Raw genomic sequence first — 22,766 nt, 5'->3', positions numbered from 1 at the left:
TGCTCGTGAATGGAATTTTCTTGCATTGTAAAAAACAGAGAGAAAAATTTCGATTTCGGGGCGAGCCAAGTGCCACATGATTGAAGTGAGCTGAACCGTCTGTCTGTCTGTCTGTCTGTCTGTCGCCCAGTCTCCCCCCTGTCTTCCCGTCTCTATTTGTCTGTCCGACTGTCTGTCGCTCTGTTGTCTGCCCCCTTGGCGCTGTCGCTGACGTTGTCGCTCGGCGCTGGCCAAAGGCAACTTACATGTTTGCTAACAAACAAATGCACACACATCAGGAGCAGGAGTCGCGCCAGGAGACACACACACACACACACACACACATATGTATAGGATACATACATTCAATATGAGTGCAAACAACGCTGGAAAGCAAAGCAAATAGAAAATTTTGCTGCAGCACGAAGAGGAACGCGAAGGACGATGGACGACAAACGAAGGACGAAGGACGACAAACGTCGACGATGTTTGACATATTTGCTTTGACAGTTCCAAGTGCACATTTTAGCCACGTTTGCTTCAGCTACTGCGCGTCAGCTTCAGCTTTAGGTCCTGCAGCTTCTTCCTTTTGAGTCCTTATACATGCCTTTTGCCATTTTGTTCGCCTTTTTCTGCATTGCAAATGCCTGTCCTGTCGTCCTTTTACTCGCTTGCTGGATATCAAAATGGGCACTTAAATAGCCAGAGGGTCCTGTCTCCAGTCTCCATCTCCATCTCCAGTCTCCCGTTTGATGTCTATCGTCTGTCGTCTGCCTTCTGCATTTGCGTCTAATAAATATTAATGCAAATTAATCCAATTAAAGTGTGGCGTCAAAATTGTAAAAGACCTTATGATATATATATGTGTTCCTCCTTACCACCCCATATAGTATCTTGTATCTACATATTCAGTGGCATTGCATTCAACATGGTGGTTGCTGCTTTGTTGCTAATTTGGCAGATGTTGCAGGGTTGCTTTATTCCTCCCCACAACAACAAACAAACAAATAGACAGGCACACACACAACACACACAACACACACTGGCTGAAATACCCATGGGATTGTCTTAATCAAATTTATGAAACGCTAATGAGCAAAGTCGCCAAGGAATGAGATCTCAAACTGCAGCCAGAGCGGGTAATCAATGCAGACAAAGTAAGGAAAAAAAAGAAAAGGGGAGTACGATTCAAGAGCTGACAGATTATAGCCATATAATACCCAAAACAGCAGCTTAGCATTACGGTAAATAGCTCACAAGCAACGACTTTAATAATATGTCAATGTATCAGCAGAGAAAAGAGAGAAGAATATAAAAATGAAAGTGCCTTGGGCTTATTTGGCAAACACTGAAATGAGCTGGCAACTCGCGAGTTCTCTTCATTCATTTTTTCCCCGTTTTGTTAAATATTCATAGAATTCTTAATGCACTTTTTGCCATTGTGTTGAAGATTTAAATAAAACAGCTGAGCAAACGTAAATAAACAACTTTAATTAGCTTAAGCCTTCTTGATTTAACTGCGTTGCAAGTATTAGAGAATTATGAAGATAACATAGAAAACAAATCAATTGAAGTTATTCTAAAAAAAGGATTAAAAAATGTTAAAAAAAAAAGTGTGCAAATCCAATTCTTATATAATAAATAGTAGAAAAATGTGTCGAAATAATTATAAATTTGTGTTTAAAAAAAATGTAAAATATATCTATTTTTGTTTAAAGTCAACTATAGGTTTAATATTTATACTTTTATAAATAAAACCGACAAACATGTTTGTAAAATTCAGACGCAGTCCTTAGCTTGGCGGGTTCTTGGATGAAATACCAAGTTGTATATAAAAGTGAAGATAAAATGAATAAGTATAATAAAATTTTTTGAAGATTATATATGCTCTTAAAATTTAGCTCAAGTCCTTAGCTTTGCCCTCGAATTTAATGTCAAGTTATAAACAAAAGTAAATATATAATTTTCTTAATTTTATCATTGCACCTAGAATAATATTTATCAAAATAATAATTATATGAATATTACGAAATAACTTTGATAAATAGAATAGAAATAGATAGGCTTGGAACTTTGCTTTGTTATCACCTTTTTAAAAAATTTGGCAACTGAATTATAAAGTTTGGGAATTTGCGATTGGAATGAAAGAAATTTTCATCTTCACAATTTAAAGACAGTTTGTTCATTACAATACAACGAATTAAAACAAAAGTCCATTCTTGACTAAAGTTTCCATATGATAAGTTATTTTGAAAGAGCTCTCAGTTGTATTATTAAATTTATAGTAGCTAGTTTTTCTAAAGAACTGTAGCATAATCATTAAAATATATCAACTATATACATATGTAATAACTTTGATTATTTGCAACATTAAACAAAGTGTTTAATGATCTCTCTTCTTGTGTGGCAACTAGCAACTGAAATAAAAATTATTTAATTATTTCTTAAAGTTTATGTTCGAGAGCAAACACAAAGCAATCAAGTTTCACAACTAGAGCGTTATCGCCTCCCTCCCTTTCGCACTGAGAAGGCAACCCAAAAATCCATTAACTATAATACATATCACGCTCCACACTCTGGCACGTTTGGCTTCAACCCTCCAGTGCTGACTCTCTGACTCCTCTTTCAGTTCCTGCTCCTGGCATAGTTCCTGCTCCTGCTCCTGCTGGTGTTACTGCTGGTGCTTTCTTCCTGCGGCAAATGACAAACTTTGTGCGTTTTGCAGTGTATTCGAATTTAACTCGTTAACAAACCATAAAGTGAAATTTATGTTCGCTACGTGTGAATGTCACTGGGCTAGTCCGACTTGAGGCCACACTTAAACCCGAATCGAGGTTGCTCTATATGAGAGGAGCAATCTGAGAGCTCAAACTGTTCACTTGGCCTTTTTATTTCGAAGTTATCATTAAACTTGAAGATGTGCATTTTGACTTTGAAGTTCGTATCGTCTGCCCGGAAAGGTTTCGAAGGGTTAGCAGAGAAGGGAGTGAGGGAAACGGAGAGAGAAAGATGAAGGGATGCGTGTGCTATCCAATGCCATGGAAAACGAAAGGATAAGCCAGACAGAGACTGACAGACTTGAATGGCTGACAGGACAGCAGCAGCAGCAGCAACAGCCATTGTGTTTGCTGTTGCTTTTGGCTCCTTTCGACTGCATTTGACGCTTTGACTACGTCATTGCACGTCTGCAATAAGACGCTGTGGGTGGGCGAGGATAGAGATAAGAGGTGGGGGAAGAGGAAGAATAGTCACACACACGCACACACACACACACACGTGTATTCATGACTATAACTGATATTTTACGTGCTCCACTAGCTGCATGTGTGTAATGATTCGGTATATGTTTTATGTCCTTGGGTAACATAAATTGAATTTCACAAAATTGTTGAAGCATAAAACCTGCTTCAAGTGAATTTTAGCCTGTTCATTCTCGTATAAAATAATGCCCTTTTTGTCTGTCATTCATCCTCTCTCTCCCGCTTCTCCCTTTCTCTCTCTAGCAGTGGAGTCATGCGTTTGTCTTTTTGAAGCTATTGAACAATTTACTCGACCACAGCCAACAGCAATAGAATTCGCCGAGTCACACAACGACATGCAACAAAAACAGCAACCGTAACAACAACAGCAACAACAGCAACAATGACGGGGACAAGGACAACGACAACGACAAGCTAATTTACAAGGCGTTTTGTGTTTAGGCCATTGAGCTAACAAAAATTGGCGCCTAAGTCATGTTTGGCCTTCTTCTTCGCCAAACTTGTCTGTCTGTCGCCAAGGTCCTGTGTGTCCTGTTCGTCCTGTTTGTGCTGTTTGGCGCATCCGCCATTCTCCATCCTCCATTCACCATTCACCATTCAGCACTCGCTGTGGCAATCGCCGCTTCCGCATCAATGCGTCAATTTGATACGCCACAAGGCGACGGTTGCATACAAAGTGATACGGCAAAACAGGACATACAGGACATGCTCCACACTAGATAGATACACACTGAATATTACGCTCAACACAACAAAAATTGCTCACTTTTCTTTATTTTATTTTATTTTTTGTTTAGTCACTTTTTGTCGGAAATGTTTCATCGTCGTTTTTTTCCACTTTGGCAATTAAGTTAAAGAAAAAGAAAACAACAGCAAGGCGGAGCGGAGATAATTCGAGAGTTGTAAATAGAAGAAAGCAAGTGAGGAAGGAAATTCGTCAAATTACGTATGATGTTAAGTGCAGCTGCAGAGTGGGGGAAGCTTTAGTTAATTAGGAAAATATACTATATAGAGTATATGGCTTAAGATAAAGATTATGTAGTAAGAAAAAATCTTATTGAAATTCTTTGTCACAGAGCCCTAAAATGAATGATACGTTACTTAAAGAAAGTACTTCATTGTGTACGAAGATAATTATTAACTTCTAGACTAAGAGTGCAATTTGAAAGCTGAAGAATTTAAACATTTATTTCTTGAACTGACAATTTAAATATTAAAAGCAAATATAGAGAATATGAAATGTATATTCAATCGGAGTTCCTGTTTATAATCGATTTAAAAAACTAACTCATATATCATAATGTAAATCCCAAGTGACTTTTGTGATAATAAGCTAATCATCAATCCTGCGCTTGGTCGTGACCCACTTAATTGAGTTGGCAAACGTCTAATCATTACACGCACATTACTCATACGCCACGTGGTCCAATGCTGTCCATGCAAAAAACGTTTGCAGCGATATAATAAAGCTAAATATAGAGAATCATGGCACTAATTTAATTTGGTCGACAACTCGGCTGCTGTAATATCACTCACTGCCAAAGAGAGAAGTACACATAACAACAATTTTGTTTAGGCCAAAGTCAAGACGAAGATGAAGACGAAGACGACGTTAACCAGCTCAATATGTATATGGGCGCTGCCACGCCCACACGTCGCACGTCGCAATGCTTGCAAATTGTTGTTGACGCAAAAGCAGAGAGGGGAAGGGACAGGGAAGGGCAAAACGGAGGGCGGAGCGGTTTTAACGACAGGAAGTTGCTTCATCATGACGTCAACTACACTTCAAAGGCCGCGCCAAGTCGCAAGCGGGGAGTGAGGCAGCTTGCAAGAGGGTTGAACTTAAAGCGGCGGCCTTCAAGGCCAGAAGCAGACGAAGAAGGGAAGCATGTGAGTTGGCATGTTTTCATCGTCATTGCCTCGCATGTGAAGAGAGAGAAGTGCATCTAATTGACACTTGAGTGCTGCTCCGGCAAGTGGCTCGAGAAGGTTGCGAATCCTTTGGACCTGAAACAGGAGCTGCCTGCCTTTGCTTTGCTAGCCTCAAATTGTAATTGCCATTGGCCATTAAACGCTTCCGGAGCAGAAGGAGGAGGAGAGCTGGAGACACTTGCACACACTTCAACTTTTATGGCCCACAATTTACGTGCGGCACTCGGCAACAAAACAACAAAATGGCCGTAAACAGATGCCCGGCCAAGCTGCCTTTGCCTCTCAGCCTCAAACCGTAGCCATAACTCATCAAATGACCAACGTTGTTGTCAAGCAGCCATCAGAATGTTGGACCTTAGAAGGGGAAGGGAGAGAGAGTAGTAGAGGGATGTGTTTTCTTGAGCGCACGCAACCAGAAAAAGGGGCAACAAATGAGGTGAATAATTTTATAAGCAAATGAGCAGATTACAAACCGAAAATGGCACAAGACATTGACCAGAAATTTGACCCATCATATTCCTGAACCCTTGGCCAACTAACTATAATACGAACAACGTCTTGAACCCAACAAAAAAAAAAGAAACGAAAATCGAGCTTGTTTGTCGTTCAGCTCGTTGTTTGTGCTTGTCAAACCAATAAATGTAAAATTTTCTTTAAGTACATATCAAAAAGGATCATAAAATAAACCAATAAATATTGTATGCAGTGGAGAGTGGAGAGCACACAAGAAAAGAGAATCCAAGACTCACATAGTAAGAATTTGTGCGTGTTTTTGTCATTGGCATAAAAAGCAGTCATCAACCGCATTGAGTTTTATTGTGCAGTTTTCTACTTGATGCCTACTTGTGACAGCCCCACTTTCCTCTACCCACTTCCCTACTCCTCTAGTAGCGACAGCCTTCCCTACATCCCTACTCCTCTACTATTCCTCTATTCCTCTAACTTCGGATGAGACATAAAATAAATAAATATATGCAAATGTATTGTATTGTTTGCATTGAATGCTTTAAGGTGCACGCGCTTCACTTATTTCCCATGTCTGTGTCTGCCATCCTTATTTATGTGTGAGTGTGTGTGTGAGTTAGGATAACAATTGAAACTGCATATTAAATAGGCATCAACAATGGCAAACGCTGCGAGTATTGGCCCTGAAATCGGTAAATCCACAAAGGCAGCAGCCCTCAAACTAAGCCTGGAACCTTAACCCATTAAGCGCGTGCAGTCGAGCAGATGATATAACCCCTAAATAATGCATTGATCTCTATCATCATCAACGTTGTCTATAAACAGACTCGTATGTGGGCACTTTATATATAATTATTTCAAAACCGGCTGGTTATGTATGTTTCTATTAGCTGCGTTTGATCCGTGATAAGTGCGTCGTCTCAATGCCAGATTGTAATTCATCAGCTTCTGCCGCCAAGTTGTTCGTATTGTGTAAGCACTTCACTCTCAAAGCCCAATCTATGGGAAATGTAAATATAAACATGTGAAGCCTTTGATGTTGTGCAGGTCAAGGCTTAGCGACAATCAATCCTTTCATTGGAAATCACTAAAAGGGTTAAAGAGAATTACACGTAGAGGAAATGGTACTTCAACTCCAATTGAGTTTAAGTTTAAAATACATAAATTTTGTTATTTAATAAGTTGCAATAAGTTGCACAATTTTAATTTTAAAAAGTAGCTAAAAGAGGTATCATTGCTTATGAAAATGTCTGTGTTTAAATTCCCGTTGATTGACTTTGATATACTATACCTGCATATGTTTGTTATCAAATGTGTAACATAACAAAAAATATACGTTAATAAAAACTGCTTCAAGTTATTGTATATTAATATTGTCCTCTAAATATAATATAAAATAATATATTACATTTTATAATATATATATAAGATTGTCAAAAAAGTCTTTCTGTATTTTTATTGAATTTCAATTGTTCATAAATTTGGTTATAATAATACGATTTAAGTCAAATATGCGCCTTTTTGTTCGATGACGAGTTTCTAACGAGATGCCAACTTCATAATGCCCCTCTTATAGAAGCTCGCTTCCCTATTGGCAAAAAACTCGGAAAGCCAATTTTCACAGGACTATATTATAATATATATAATATAATAAAATATATATATCGCATCAATTAATTTGAAGTTATTGTATGTGAATAATACTTTGACTTCAACTGTTTTTGCCTATTACTGTGTTATATTATTTACTTAAGAAGGAGGAGCAACAACAAAATAATTAATAGCTTGAAATTTCCGTTGTTTATAGTTCAACATTTCAACATTTAACTATTTATTTACAGTTATATCACAAATAAAATTAGGATTGTAACTTCATTTTAGCAAGCTGTGATTTGGCGTTTTATTTGCAAACTATAAATATATTAGAATAGTAAACATTCTTAATTCTAGAAAGAAAGAAATGCAAACTTATAATTGAATATAAGGTCATCTTAACATACATATTTGCAAAATAGTTCTCTCTTCAACAGTTCTCAATGCCTTAGCATTATTTATTAAAAGAGAAAGTCAAACAGCACAAATAATTAATAACTTGAAAATGACTTTGTTTATTGCTCCCGCATTTTATTGAACTTGTATGTTAGTTCACAATTGTGATTGTTGTTCATACAAACTGTAAGTTTATAAGCGCTTTATTTCTCTTTTATTTATGTTGTGTTTTAAGCGCTTCTCGCGAGTGTTTCGTTGTGTTGTTTTGTATTGTACTGTGTGTGTTTTCTTCTGTTAAGTTTAACGATGGCCAATCACTTGTCCATTTCAATGGCTCTCAAACTGTGGCACAGTTTGCCCTTATTGCTTGTCCTTTTGTTTGGCGAATGAATGTTGTCGGTTGTTGCCTGTCAACCGGCAGTTAAACTGTGCTCCTCCACGTGCCTTTTATAATGTATCTCTGTATTCACATTGATAGGGATAGGAGGACAAGGACATCGTGGCTGGAGGCAACTGCTTAACATTCATTTGGTCAAACAACCACCACGAAGACAACCGACAACACTCTAGCAATATAGCTACTAACCATCCCCTCACGATAATCTTGTCGAGCTCTTCGAGCAATTCGCCAGCTCGACGACGCCTTATCGCTTGGCCATGCGACGCTTTTTAAGTAGCCGCCAATGCGTTAAATTGTGTTTTGTTATTATCAGAGACTCTGCGCTGGACTTTGTTGTTGTTGTTGTTGTTGTTGTTGCTGTTCCATATGACACTTTTTGTGGGCACCGCTTGGGAGAGGGGCAGGGAGGGGGATGAGGTATCGCACCATAAAAGGCGTTGAAAGCGTCGACACCTGCGGTCGATTGGGTAGAGCTGAATATAAGGTCCTCGGGTCCTGGAGGTCGCCATCCACTTTGGATGTTGCTGGTTGCTTTCTTTGTTCGAGGTGTGTGGCACATTTTTGTTACTTGCGTGCCAAAGGTGTGTGTAGGTGTGTGTGTGTGTGTGTGTTTGTGTGTATAAAATGTATGTTTGTGTGCGCGTGTATTGTGCAATTTATTTTAATGCCGCACGCTTCGGGCGCCGCTTTTAATGCCAAACGCGTCGAGCTAATTTCGTGGCATTTTTATGCTCCCTTCCCCTCTCTGCCATCTATCAGCCCCTTTTGTGCCACGCCCCGTGGAAGTTGGCTGCGTCCCAGCTGTGCGATCATTTATTTTTTGGACGATATTGCGCGGTAATTAGATTATAAAATATGCTATAAAATATGTATGCACACTGCTGAGTGTGTGTTTGCTGCTCATGTTGTTATGCATTGTTGTTTTTTATGGCACTAAAACATATGTAGCTACACACACACACACACTAACACCCACGGAGAGCGACAGACATATATTCTCGTAAATATTGCATGCCCTTTACATTTTATGTCCTTTCGGACTATGAACATTCTATGCGGCACATCCTTTGGTCAATTTCGTGCCAACAGAAGCGTTTAAAAGCCATGAAAAAGCATTCCCCATCCCCATCAACTCCTCCTCCTCCTTCATTTCTCGCTTTCTATTCGCTCCCCCATCCTCCTCATTTGGAACATTGCATCCCGGCAATTTACAAATTAAGCAAATCAAAGGCAAAGGCAAATGAGGGAGCAAGTCAACGGGGAATGGCGAGTGTAAGAGAGTTAGCGCTAAAAGCGTCGCAAATGAATAAGTAATGAGAATAACATTCTGATATACCCTGTAAGCTAGCTGTTAGTCAAGGAATGTCCTTCGAAATGAAATAGAACACACAACAGTAGGAAAACTATGATCGAATATAGTATTTTAGCTTTATCAATTTACCAACTTAACTCTGTTGACTTCATTATTTTTTATTCAGTTAATTTATATATTAGATCAAAATTAATTATTTAAATTATAGGAATATATTAAAGACTTCAAAAGTAAGAAAGGTAAACAAAATAACAATTTTTGTTTTTATATTTCGACTATAATGAACAAATTAAATTAGTAAATATTTAATGTTCATTTAATGAAATGTAATTTACTAAAAAATGTAATTTTTAGCTAAAGACTATAAATTAAAAATTTTAGATTATAAAAAAAAGTGTTCTTCAACACATAAAATATAATGAAGAGAGAAGTTTAGAGTCTAAGGCTTAGACAAAGTATATTACTGAAATCAAACTAATATACATATTTCAAAATAAAATTTATTTCAATATTTTTAGAATTTAAATTTTCGCTTTATTTAGAAACTATGTGCTTCACACATAACTTTATCAAGATACCAATTTAAAGGGTAAGGAAAAGTGCCATCATACCTCTACAGCAGCACTTCTCGGACATGTTTTACTGTATGCTGTCTGTCAAATGCTTTGATGTGTTTGTCTGAATCGAGGTCCCCTTGGTTTGTGTCTGTAACTGCTGCTGCTCGTTGCTGCTACTGTTGCTGACTGTTTTGTCGACCATCGCGCCTTATAATATGGTTATATTCATAAAATATGAACCCATTCTCTCGTTCTCGCTTTCGCTTCACGCTCTCGTCCTTACATGCTGCAGGATGCTGGTGACAACTGGCAGACAGAAGACAGTTTCCTTTGCCAGCCAGACTTGGGGACTAACTAGCTTTGTAGCACAGCATTTTTGGGCTATGTGGGTCGCATAGTTGTGGACGGACGAAGGGGCAAAAACAAAATGCTGGTTTGACTGGTGGCCATTAGGAGTACTTCCCCTCTCTCTCTCTCTCTCGCTCTCCCTCAGCCAACGCGCAGACCGAGAGCAACACCAACATTGGTGGCCACATAAGTGTTTGTGTGTGCGGCAAATTATATTTGTACATTAAGTTTTCGCAGCGGCAACAGCAGTGGCAACAACAACAACAACAGCAAAGACAGCGACAAAGCGACTGCCAAAGGCAAAGCCAGCGTAGCACGTCAGTTGACTTTGTTTCTCCTTTCAACATGGCATCCTTCATGACTCCGACGACTCTCATTCTGCTTCTGCTGTTGCTGCTGCTTCCTCTTCCTGTGCCTCCAAAAACAACTCCTGCGTACGCCACAAAAATTCCTAAGAGCTCATTAATTATTGAGATACTATAAACAAGCTGAAGCTGTGGCGGTAGTTCTCACTCACTCTCTCTCTCTCTCTCTCTCTCTCTCTCTCTCTCTCTCTCTCTTTCATGCTTTCTTCTACTGAAACAGTTGCTTTCACTGCTGCTGCTGCTGCGGAGGCAAACGAAGTCAAGCTCGTTTGTGGTTGCCTACAGCCCAGACACATTTGCTTTTGCAACGTGCCCCAACTTCTTTCCCTTCTCCTTCTCCATCTCCTTCGCCTTTCGTCCTGTAACCTGCGGCTGCTTGCCCGCCCCTACATCCCCAGCCGCCTCTCGCCAGCAAACGAAAGTGGACAGTTTTTCGCTTAATGTATTGCCAAAGTTGGGTCCATCGATGTGTTTACTCAGATTGAGACAGTTGCCAGCTGCTTGAGATGACTTCAAACTGTCACATTTTTTAAAAACAAAGACAGCTGAAGAGTAACAAAAGTGTAATTAAACATTTCAAGTAAATTTGAAAAGGTATGTTAAGTGTTGTGTTCGCAATATATTTTACTTATAGTAACTTCTTGTTTATAAACAAAAAATATATATTAACTTGAACTAACATTTTTTATCGTAAATTAACTTACTAAATAGTATGAGTGTCTTTTTTTTTTTTACTTATAATTTGTTCTTTTTTTTCAAATTTTTAATAATTATCTATTACATTTAACATTTCTTAATCTATTCACAAAAATAACTTTTCACTCATTGATACTTGGATCATTCACTTTTAAAATAATGGAAGAGGATATTTTAAGATGAATATGCATATACCAATTGTTAGTTTGTGGAACTATTTCTACTATAAATAAATTGTCATTGTATTTCTTTAGAAATGCCGAGTAAACTCATTATTCTAGTTATTAAGAAATAAAAAATTCATTTTCCAGTATGTTTTAAGGAAAAGCATTCTCATTCCTTGTGAATCACTAGTTTAAATATTCTACATGGAAACTATTACTACCAAATATAACAATTCATCTCCTCAGCACTGCAGAGCATTGAAAATTCGTATAACTTACAAATAGTTTTCATTCCTTGTTTTGCTTGCCTCATTTCCAGACCTTTCCCCCTTTACAGCACTTGCTTTCATTTCATTCTGGTCGCTGCTTTTACTTCATTTTGCTCACCACAAAACGCACACACATATACGCACAACACAAACACCCATACGTACACACACATATGCAGGGCACATATAGTACACAACACGCGCCTCTTGCCTTATTCATAATTTATGCCAGAAGCACATTGGGGCGCCCATCCGGAGCACCGGAAATGCCACCATATTTATACGCGTGTGCATGTGTATGTGTGTGTGTGAGTATGAGTGTGTGGAGGCATTCCTTTGGGCATCGAGTGGTGCCTGGGCTGGGGCAGCAACTAGGGTAGAGGGGCAGGTGGTGAGGGGTGGGGCATGAAAACGCGTGACAATAAGAGGCCACGGCTGACACTTGAACTGCGCTCTTATTGTCATTTATTGTTGTTGGCGGGGGTAAAAACCCAACCCCAATTTGCACGCTCTTTTCCATAAATGCAACCCGCTGCGCTTGGGGTTGAGTCTCCTTCCCCTTTCAGCGGAAATGCCACACGGATTTCGAATGGAACTGAGACGGCGACTCCGACTCCGATTCAGACTGACAACTGAGAATGAGACTGTAAATGCGACTGCGAGTGAGCTCAGTGTATTCATTCTTAAATGTCTCACCAACGGTGCTAAATTGCACATACGCACACCCACACACTCACACACCCACTCACACACACAGATGGGCAAGTGTTTTTCCTCCAGGGTGCAGGTTCAGGGGCGCGACAACAAAAGGTGGTTGTTATGGTGCGGTTGTGGGGAGCAGTCAAGGAGTAAACTGAATGTAAGAGGAGAGGGAAGCCAAGTATTAGCTATAATATTTGACCCATGCTCTGCAATTAACGTCACCCAGAATAGACAACACACAAATTAGAGCAGTCCCATGTTGAACCATATATATATATAGTATAGCATATCGTAGCGTATAATTATTGTTTGCGGTGTTTGGGGGAAAGAAGCCCCTTTTTTTTGGGGAGGCGCACCCAGGAAATTTGTTTAACAACTTTTGCTTTCATCGTTACCCTCACGTTGCGCTCAAAGTTCAGTGACCATTTACATTTCCACTCACTTGCCAAATGAAATTTATTCATAACCTTTTCCTTCGTCTGACATCTTAGACAACATTGCCAGGATATTTAGTTGAAAATAGTTTTGGATATGGCATACATAATGAATGAATGATGTGATATCTTTTGATAGCTTAAGATTGATGGGAAATAGGTTGATAATATTCGAAATTATTAAAAAAAATAGAAATAGAAAAAGAAGAATTTAAAGTTTTTGGCATTAAGTGTCTCAATTTTTTCTCATTTTATTTGTTTAAGAGACATGAAACCAATTTCTAAATTAAGTAAGAGCTATATAATGCAATATTTTATTTAATTATACGTATGTAGATTGTGTTTATTCGCTAGGTAAAATTTAGTTTATCATGAATTAAACATTAATAGTAATAAGAGTTAATAATCAAAAGTGTCTTATCATTTTGATGTCACGAAAACATAGTTCTGTTTTTGTTAAACTACTAAGAATTTCTTTATTTTGCATAAGTTATTTTAGCTTTATTCTGAAAATTAGCAAATCTTAAAAGTAAAACCAAAAATTCGAGGTGTTTCATAATACTCATGAGAATTTATATTATAATCGATACACTTATAAATTAATTTAATTACACATTATTTTTGAAGACTAACTAAATTAAAGCAAAATGTTTTCATTGAATAACAATAATGTGTGGACTACTTTTTTTATATTTTTCCTCAATATTTACGTCTGTCTTAAAGCCCTTTGCAACCGCTTTGCAAGCGAAAGTTATTTAAGTTACTGATTTGGCCATGACGTTTGTTGGCCATGATCGTTGAAAGGGAATGCGCTCCTTTTGTGAGTGCCGATTGTGAATGCCGTTCACAGCGAGCTTGGCTTTTGTTAACGCAATAGTCGAGCGTACTTCTAAGCTGGCCTTTAACCATTTCTGGTATCGAGTGGAACACCAGCTGAAAAGCAATACAATTGACTTCTATGCCGCATAGCTCACTTTTCATTTTCATTCGCCTGATTTCAGTTTTTTTTCGGGTCTTTCACGAATTGCTTGTTTTCTTTTCTTAATTTTTTTCTCTACTGTTTCTTTTCTCATTTTTGCCTTTTTTGAAGTGTTTGCTTTGGGGGCTGTTCTAGTATTTGTGTGTGTGTGTGTGAGTGTGCGTGTGTCCCATAGAAATCGCCAATCGATTTGCTTGCTTTTCTGCTTTCATTACATGACTCCGCTCGGACTTTGCAATTTCCATTCACTTGCCCACACACCTCTGCTCTGTCCTTTCACTCTGCCATCTCTCTTTTCATCTGACTCTCGCTCTCGCTCTCTCTTTCTCTGTCTCTGTCTCCGTCTCTGTCTGTAGCTTTTCCCTTTTGATGATTCGCGTGCCTCCCTCTGTGTAATTTCGCTTCAAACACTTTTGGGCATGTGATTTGCTCGGCGCACTCCCAGCACAAATTTTCGTGATTTGTATGCCCGTCCAACTGCCACCTTCAGAGTCAGTCCATCTCCTTCTATGTCTCTCTGCCCTGCATGCCACATGCCACATGCTGCATGGCCGGCGCACTGCAATTTTGTAGGTCAATCGTTGAGTTTTTCTTTTAGTCAATTTTCCCATCCACACACACACACACATAGAGAGAGTCACATGCGTCACTGGGGCGTCGGTTGTTGGAAATGTGATTGTGACAGTGGGCGTGCCAGCTGCCACGCCTACCACAGTTGTCCTGCCAAATGCAGTGCATACATGCCTTCTCCCTCTTCTCCTCTCCCTCCTCTCTCTCCCTTTCTTTCTGTGCATTGCATGCGAACGTCTCGGAACAATAAATTCGCATGCGTTTCCAAAAAACTAAAAATTGTGCTTGGGGCAGGCAATATGCAACTGCTGGGGAAGGGGAAGGGGAATGGAAGGGGGGACACTCTCTGCAGGTTCGAATCGTGCCCCAAATCGCTGTGGCCGTCGCTGCCACCGCACAGTGCATATTTGATTTTATCTGTTAACTCTTTTAGCCACAAATCTACACAACTACCAATGCCCAGGCTCCCTCGTGTTGTTTGCCTCGTTCGAGTCTCGCCTGCAACTGACAGCCAGTCAGAACCCCCTTCCCCTCTCGCGTACCCAACACCCTTTAGGCCGCTTGTCCGTCCTAATGTCTGTGTTGATGCCAATGCCGAATGCTGAATGTCCAAACGCCTAGGCCTAACACTGGGTTCTACTCCCGCTCCTGTCCCTGTCCCTGCTCCTGCTCCTGCTGTTCCCTGCATGTTCCCAATGTCGAGCGTTTTCGGCATAAATGCATGCATACAGAGAGTCACTTCTCTCCCTTGCTGCTACCGCTGCTGTTGTTGTTGTTGTTGTTGTGACTTCCTAACCAATTTGTTTTATGGCACACACACACACGACGCACTCTCATTTTGGGCTGTTGCTTTGGGGAAAGAAGCATGTCGACTTTAGCATTTGCCTTAAATATTAGGAATTATATTAGCTTACTTATGAAGTAATTGGTTTTATGCCTAAATCATTTATGAAGCCTAAAAGGGATACACTTAGAATCCTAGAACGCTGCTCCCGCTCTCCACTTAATATTCTGCTTTTGACTTTATCGATCCTTGCTTAAAATATTAGTTGCCTGCTCAGCTTGCCCAGAAATTATGGCCAAAGATACGAGCATAACAAATTTATTTTCCTGCAAATGGCTTAGTTGAGTGATTTTGAAATAAAGCAAATATTGAGCAAAAAATTATGTGTTTGCATAAAAATTACAAAGTACTACGGTGTTTGATTTTTAACAAACAAAAAGTCTTTGATTGCACAAAATTGATTAGAAAAATATTTACATTAAATGTAAAGAGATACTTTTGTATTTTATTTATACAATAAAATATTCTAAACTTCGGAGTTCTTCGTTAAAGTGGGAAGAATTTTCTACATAAATTCATATTACATATTTTAAAAAGCAGAATAATAAATATAATATTATGTGCCTTCCTCTTTAACATGCAATTAAATAGTTTAATATAATATTAATGCTTATCTTAATATCCACTTTACTTTTTCTTCAAGCTCAATTTCTTATTTTATATTTATTTATTTATTAATAGTTGTTAAACCTTTAACTAAAGAGTACCTCAGCTTCGATATAGCTGCTTTTGTTTAAGCTTATGTTAGCTGCAGCTTTTGTTCCCTTATATTTTTTTTGTTGCAGTTAGTATTTTGTGTTTGCCGCTTGGTCACATCAGAATTTATTGTTTATTGTTTATTGTGTGCAGTGCACAGAGCGTGTACTCCAGTGAGTGAGTGTGCAATGTGTGTGTGTGTGTGTGTGTGTGTGTGGAATGCAATGCGCAATGTGCAATGTGCAATTCATATTTTGTCATATTTTTGGTCATCTCTGAGTTTGAAGCTTGATTTGTTTGGCGTCCCGCATAAAATGTAGTTCGTCAGACAGCGGAAATTCAAAGCGGGCATTGTTTTCACATTCAATATGCTGACGCCATTTCTCTTTTTCTCTATCGTTCCCATTCCTCTTTTTTTTTTTAGATGTGAGTTGGAGATGCAGTTATTTGGTTTGCTAGTCGCTTCTATTGGCATCTCTTTGTTGTCCTTTGTTGCCATATTAGTGCAAATATTTTAGACAAACAGCTGGAAAAGAAGAAAATGCTACAAGGCTACCTCTAAGTCGCTTCTCAATTGCAAAACTCCAAGTCCGAGCAGCAAGTCAATGCAAAGCTAAGAAAAACATAAACAAAACAACAGCAGCAAACAATACAAACACACACACACATACACAGAGCAGAGAACACAGACAACAATGAGTTGGTTTGGCATTTATCTCTATCAAGTTACAAATTGCTCAAGTGCGCCAGGATATTGAACGGGCCCAGCCCCGACTTTGACTTGGCCACGTTTGGCTTGTCTTTGACCACATTGCTGAGCAGGAGCAGCACCAGAGGGAGGAGGAGGGAGAGAGTAAGAGAGAGCAGACCCAAAGGCTGAGAGACAAACTGACAAACTTGTCTTCTCCTGTCCGTCTTACACTTTCACATCTTCTCCTCTTGCTGGCCGACGGCTAACAAAATCCTTCAAGAGTGTGTCCTATATACGTGTGTGCATGTGTGTGTGACTCTCAATGTGTCTGTGTGTGTGTGTGTGTGTGTGTCGGCTAAAGTTTTCCAAAGACAAATAAAACTGTTAAGTGAACTCTTCAGCCAGCTAGCTGACTGTCAGGCAGCTGACTGCCGACTCTCGACTGTCATCTCTTTTGCCCCCTCTGGTCTAGGAAAGGGGTTGTAAATATCGAAATTTGTAAATATGCATGAAATACGGGCATGTTTAGCATTTGCAAACATTTGGCAGTTTCACCCCCGACCAGCTTCCGACCACCCCCTAAGCCTTGGACAGCTTTATACCCTATCCGAAGTACAATATTTGAGCTATGGCAACGTTTTTGTCGAGTAAGTTGACACCTAATTAGTAAAGGATAAAATTAGTTATTGGAAATACTGATTAACTAATTTGTAGTTTAAAATTCTTAAAGAATTTTCTATTTTAAAAATCTACATTTCAAATATTAGTTAATTTAAAGTTGGATGTCATTATTTTTAATAAATGTTATTCTCATTTTATTCTTTGGTTATTCGATTTAATTATGAGTAAGTCTAACATTAATTATAATTGAAGAACCTAAATAAAATTTATTTATATTAAGAACCTAAACTTAAAATATTTATTATTATTTGAGGTAGTACGATTATCGAGTATTATAATCAATACCTACAACATTTTTTTTTTAAGAGGGTATTCTATTTAAGTCTAATATAAAATTTAATTTATTGGATCAATAATTTAGAACCTTATTCATTTAAATGCGGTTAAACATAGATATAGTGTAACACTTAATATTTTTTAATTTATTTCTTTTAACTTTTTGCGTATTTTTTCTCTCGTTTATATTTGATATTTATATTCAATGAACTCAAACTTTCTAGTAATGAAAGCGTTTCACCTCACAACAGCCGGTTAGTTATTAGATTGCATTATAATCTCTGGAATTTCCGAAATTATCGCTAAAACACAAACTTTCTTCTATAAAAAAAACCTTATCTGACTTCAACTTATCAACTAAAATGCACTTTGAGAGTTGATTATTAGTCCACTGCAATCAATATATAATAATGTGAATAAGTTGATGATTCGTATTATAAATTTGGAGCGTATACTCAGTTCGCATAGAAGGCATTAGATATTTATTTGTGTCTTGATTTCCCTACTTCAACGGCTACTGTTGCGTTGCGTTTGCTTGTGAGTTGCTTCAGGTGCGGAAATAAACTCTCCCTTGACCTGTCTTCCGCTCTCCGAGCTTCCTTCTGTCCTCTTCCGTTCACCATGACAATGTCCGTATTGTAGTTGAGTCAATATATTATACATTGTCTCCTCCCCTCTAGCCCCCTTTCTTCATCCTGTTTCTCATTTCTGCTACTGACAACTGGTAACTGGTGGCTCCTAAACAAGCGCTTAGAGCTTTGTTAGCAGTTTTTGAAGTGGTAGAAGAGACACACACACCGAGAGAAGGAGAGAGAGAGAGAGAGAGAGAGAGAGAGAGAGACAAGAGTGAGGAAGGTGGATGGAAAAAAAGTGCACAAGTAGCACAAAATGTCAATGTAAATAAATAAATTTTTGAAATGTACATTTCTCGCTATCTTTGCTACTATCTCTCTAACCTGGCGCCCTTCATCTGCCTCCCTTCCCTTGATGTCGATGTTGTTGTTTAAACGTATCTCGATATCTCTCCATACATGCGAACCTGATGCTATTTCTATTTCTGTTTTATTTTGTTTTCTTGTGTTTTGCATGTGCTGTTGCCTTCACCTTTCCTCTCCCCCTCCCGTTGGAGCTGTAGTCAAACCCTCTGCACGCAGTTACAGATAGCTACACATGTTCAGGTTGGCAAACACATTGCGCATACGTAACGTTGTACCGTGGGAAATTGTTCTTGTTATTGTTGTTATTATTGCTGTTATTTGTTATTGTTGTGTTGTTTGCTGTTGTTGTTGTTTGGCTTTACAGTGTTATTGCAAGGCCACAGGGAAAAAATCGTCGTTCGCTCATTCGTTTAGGCTTTTGTCATAAATTGTTCTCTTACTGTATATGCTGTTTTGCTGTTGTCTTCCTTAATGTCATAATTCAAATTGCCAAAGGGCTATTTAGAGCTATTTTGCAGTTGACAATGTCATTGCAGTAAATTGAAATTTATAATATTTTAATTAATAAATAAATTATTATTTGCTTTAGTTTTTATATGTACTGAACTAACATAATGGACGCATGTTTATTATTTATTTTGCTCATTATTTAGAAATATTGATGTCAACGTTTTTCTATAGCAGAAAGTTACATTATGTTTAACTTGTAAATCTACTAAATAGAGAATAGTAAACCTGCTTGCAAACAAATTATCATATTTTCTGCACGTGTATATTTTTGAATTTTTTTCTATATTTTTTTAATTTAATTTAAGTTTTAATTGTATTGTATACTTAATTGCGTTTTAGGTTCTTCTTATAAATTACATTTCTCTCCCTATCTCTCTCTCTCCCTTTATTTCATTAGTCTTATTTGAATGTTGGAAAATACTCAGCTCCTATTGGATTACATTATGCATTGCATACTTTTAGGCGCAGTCAAAGTAACGAGTTAGGAACTCAATATTTTACGTAGTGGCATAATAGAGCTACATTAAATTATTTTGAATATAGCCTTTACATTAATTATGATTAATATAATTTAATAAAATTATTCACTTAAAAAATAGAGATAAATTGAACAAAATTTCAAATATTTAACTTTTCAGACGCATAAATGTGGTACACTTTTTCATTTGTTTCACACTTTGTGGTGTATTGGGTAATTAGTAATACCGAATGCGTTTTTCACGCTTTAAATAACCATGTCAACCAGTTGGCTTTAAATATTAACTGAAGCAATCAGTTGTCTCCTCAACGTCTTGCTAATAATGCATGTGCCGCGCATTTCTTGGATATCAAGAAACAATCGAGTAAATTCCAAATCTCAATGCACTTGCAAAATATTGAAACTTGCTGTATTTACACTATTATTATTTGCCTTGTATTGCGAGCTAAGTACTTGGGATGGCATCGTGGATCCAGAGGAAAACTTCAAATTGCGAACAGCTGAAGATATCAAAGCGTATACGAAGCTCTTCTTGGAATATGGCTATAATGCTTGGTTGTCTGAACGGTTGCCACTGCGACGCGAGTTACCCGATATGCGTGATAGTCGCTGCTTGAATATCAAATATGATCAGGATTTTGAATTGCTCAACACAGTGTCTATCGCTGTGATTTTTCGCAACGAACAGCTGGAAACATTGCTGCGAATGTTTCACAGTTTGCGAGACAGAACAAACATGACGTTGATCAGCGAACTAATTGTGATCAACGATTACAGCGATAAGGAATTTTGGCTTGATAAATCCTCCAGAGATGCATTCGATGCGTATTTGAAGCACTACATAACCCAAAATTTGCAAATCTTTCACACGGAAGATCAGATGGGATTGGTGCGTGCTCGAAGATTTGCTGTACGCAATTCCAATTTCGACATTATTATATTTGTGGATGCGAATGTCGAGTTTACCGACCGATGGTTGGAGCCAATGTTAACTGTGCTCAATCACCACGAACCGACCCTTGTGTCTCCTCAAATAGATCGAATTGATGAACAGACACTCGAGTATGTGCGAGTTGAGGAGCATCGTGGCGTCTTTGACTGGACGCTGAGGCGACGCGAGGTGCCTCTGTTGCAGCAGCAACTGAAGGACATGCCAAATCCCTTCGAGACTCCTGTGCCAAACACTGTAGTCTTTGGCATGGATGCGGACTTGTTCAATAGTCTAATACATTTCGATGAGGATCTCAATTCACCAGCTGCTTTCGAAATGCAGCTAAGCTTTTATGTGTGGCATCAAGAACTGCGCATTGTCCAAGTGCCCTGCTCCCGAGTGGCACATTTGCAGCCCAGCGATCGGAGTTACCTGCAACGCAATGGCAATATGCAGCAATTGGCGGCGCAGCAATTCAGTGTAAGAAACTACTTATAAAATAAATAATTTAACAATAAATTCCCTCTCTTCTAGAGTTACAAGCGCCTGGTGGAAATCTGGCTATATAACACCAAGTACAAGTCTTTTATCTATGAGAATCACCCGCAAATCAAAAATGCTATCCTTGGCAATATCTCCGATGTAGAGGAGGAGTACGAATACCTTCCAGTGCTCAAGTCTTTCGATTGGTATTTGGAGAATGTTGCACCTGATTTGTTGCAGCATTTCCCGCTGAAAGCACGCACAGACCTTGCCAATGGCACTCTGCGACCTGCTCAACAGCGAACTCAATGTCTGACTGGTGACTTGCAAACTAATCGCATTAGTTTAATGCCTTGCGATCCTTCTAAGCGAGCAGCTCAGCACTGGACTCTTAGCTATATGAACGATCTGCGACTTGGCGATAATCACTGTCTTGAGGTACAGTCCAATCGCAAGCTGGCTTTAAGTCAATGCACCACTCTGGCAGGTCCACAGAACTGGCACTTTGACTTGAACTACAATTATCTGGTTAGTAATACGCTGTGCTTGGAGGCTCATCCTAAGTTTTTCCTTATGGTGCGAACTTGCAGCACTATAAATGCACAACAAAAGTGGTATTTTGGGCGCATTCGTAAAGACGTCATCAAAGCAAATAATTTTTACTAAAGATAAAAAGTAATTTTAAATATGTATATTATTTTATTTTCTCACCATGCTTTACAGTTTGTGAGTTAAACAGTTTGATGAGCACTGTAAATCTAAGAACGCTCATAATTGAAGACGACAAGTGTCGCCCTCTATAGTTTTAATCTTGGCTAGATCCATAAACAGCTAAAAGTATGCAACGCTTTTTATGTGCATTGCTACATCAACGGAAAGACACTGTGGCGCCCCCTGCTGTTGCATAACTAAACTACAGTTCACAGAGCACTTTAATTTGTCGGGCTCGCAAAAGTATGCAACATTAATATGTATACGAAATATGCTGTATAGCAATGATTTTTTTTAAATTTGATAAAAAATTCAAATTGTTACTCGAAATATACTGATGAAAACTGCAAGTTGAATGTTTGGAGAAATCTGGCCTTACGTAATGTTATTATAAATTTGTATGACCCACGTCCGTTTACGGTTCGTTAACATGCCAATGCAGCAGCTGAAATCGATCATGATGCAGCATTTTTGTGGCACGCTCGGTCACTGCAGAGAGAGAGGGAGGGGCAGACACTTGTCCGGTGCCTAGGCATTGCATTTGTGGGCCTCGTCAGCTACCGTTTTGCTAGAGTATTTTACTTATCAGGTTCCACACAGCGAGCAACAGCAGCAGCAGCTGGTTGGGTTTGGCTTGTTAACGAGCGACACACGCAGCAAGCAAAAATCATCAACTGTTTTGAAATTGATGCTATCAGAGTGAAATGATAATTATCAAAAGACAAATGGTACGGTGCCTGTTTGTGTTTTTCTCTTTCTTCTTCTTCGTCTTTTTAACTTCTTCAACGGCAACGGCATCGCCATCTCCATCGCCATCGACTCCGTTTAGAAATGCAACACTCAGCGCTGTCCGGGTGTCCCTGCCGAGCTGAGGCAGTCGGCAGATAGCAGCCACAGATAGGAGGCGGTGGCAGGTACGAATACCCGCAGCACGGGCTGCTGTTGCTGCTGCTGCTGATGTTGCTTGCTTGCTTGCTTGCTCGGAGGAATCCATCAACATGTGTACATATTTCAAATCCAATTTATGTACTTGCATAGCCGAAACGCAATTACTTCGCAGTTAACGCCCAGCCACAACCACAACCAGAGTCCGATGCAGAGTCAGA

General features: G+C 38.8%; 1 protein-coding gene across 1 annotated transcript; it reads left to right on the top strand.

Moving 5' to 3' along the window:
* The first annotated feature begins 19,847 nt into the window (after nt 1-19,847).
* On the top strand, nt 19,848-21,615 carry LOC132793470 (putative inactive polypeptide N-acetylgalactosaminyltransferase 12). Its single transcript, XM_060803412.1, has 2 exons — nt 19,848-20,946; nt 21,001-21,615. The coding sequence occupies exons 1-2, from the start codon at nt 19,858-19,860 to the stop codon at nt 21,613-21,615; spliced, it is 1,704 nt and encodes a 567-aa protein (XP_060659395.1). The 5' UTR covers nt 19,848-19,857.
* The last annotated feature ends 1,151 nt before the right edge of the window (nt 21,616-22,766 follow it).

This window comes from Drosophila nasuta, chromosome 3 (genome assembly GCF_023558535.2).
Source record: "Drosophila nasuta strain 15112-1781.00 chromosome 3, ASM2355853v1, whole genome shotgun sequence".
Classification (NCBI taxonomy): Eukaryota; Metazoa; Arthropoda; class Insecta; order Diptera; family Drosophilidae; genus Drosophila; species Drosophila nasuta.
This window is presented reverse-complemented; position numbering and strand designations above follow the sequence as displayed.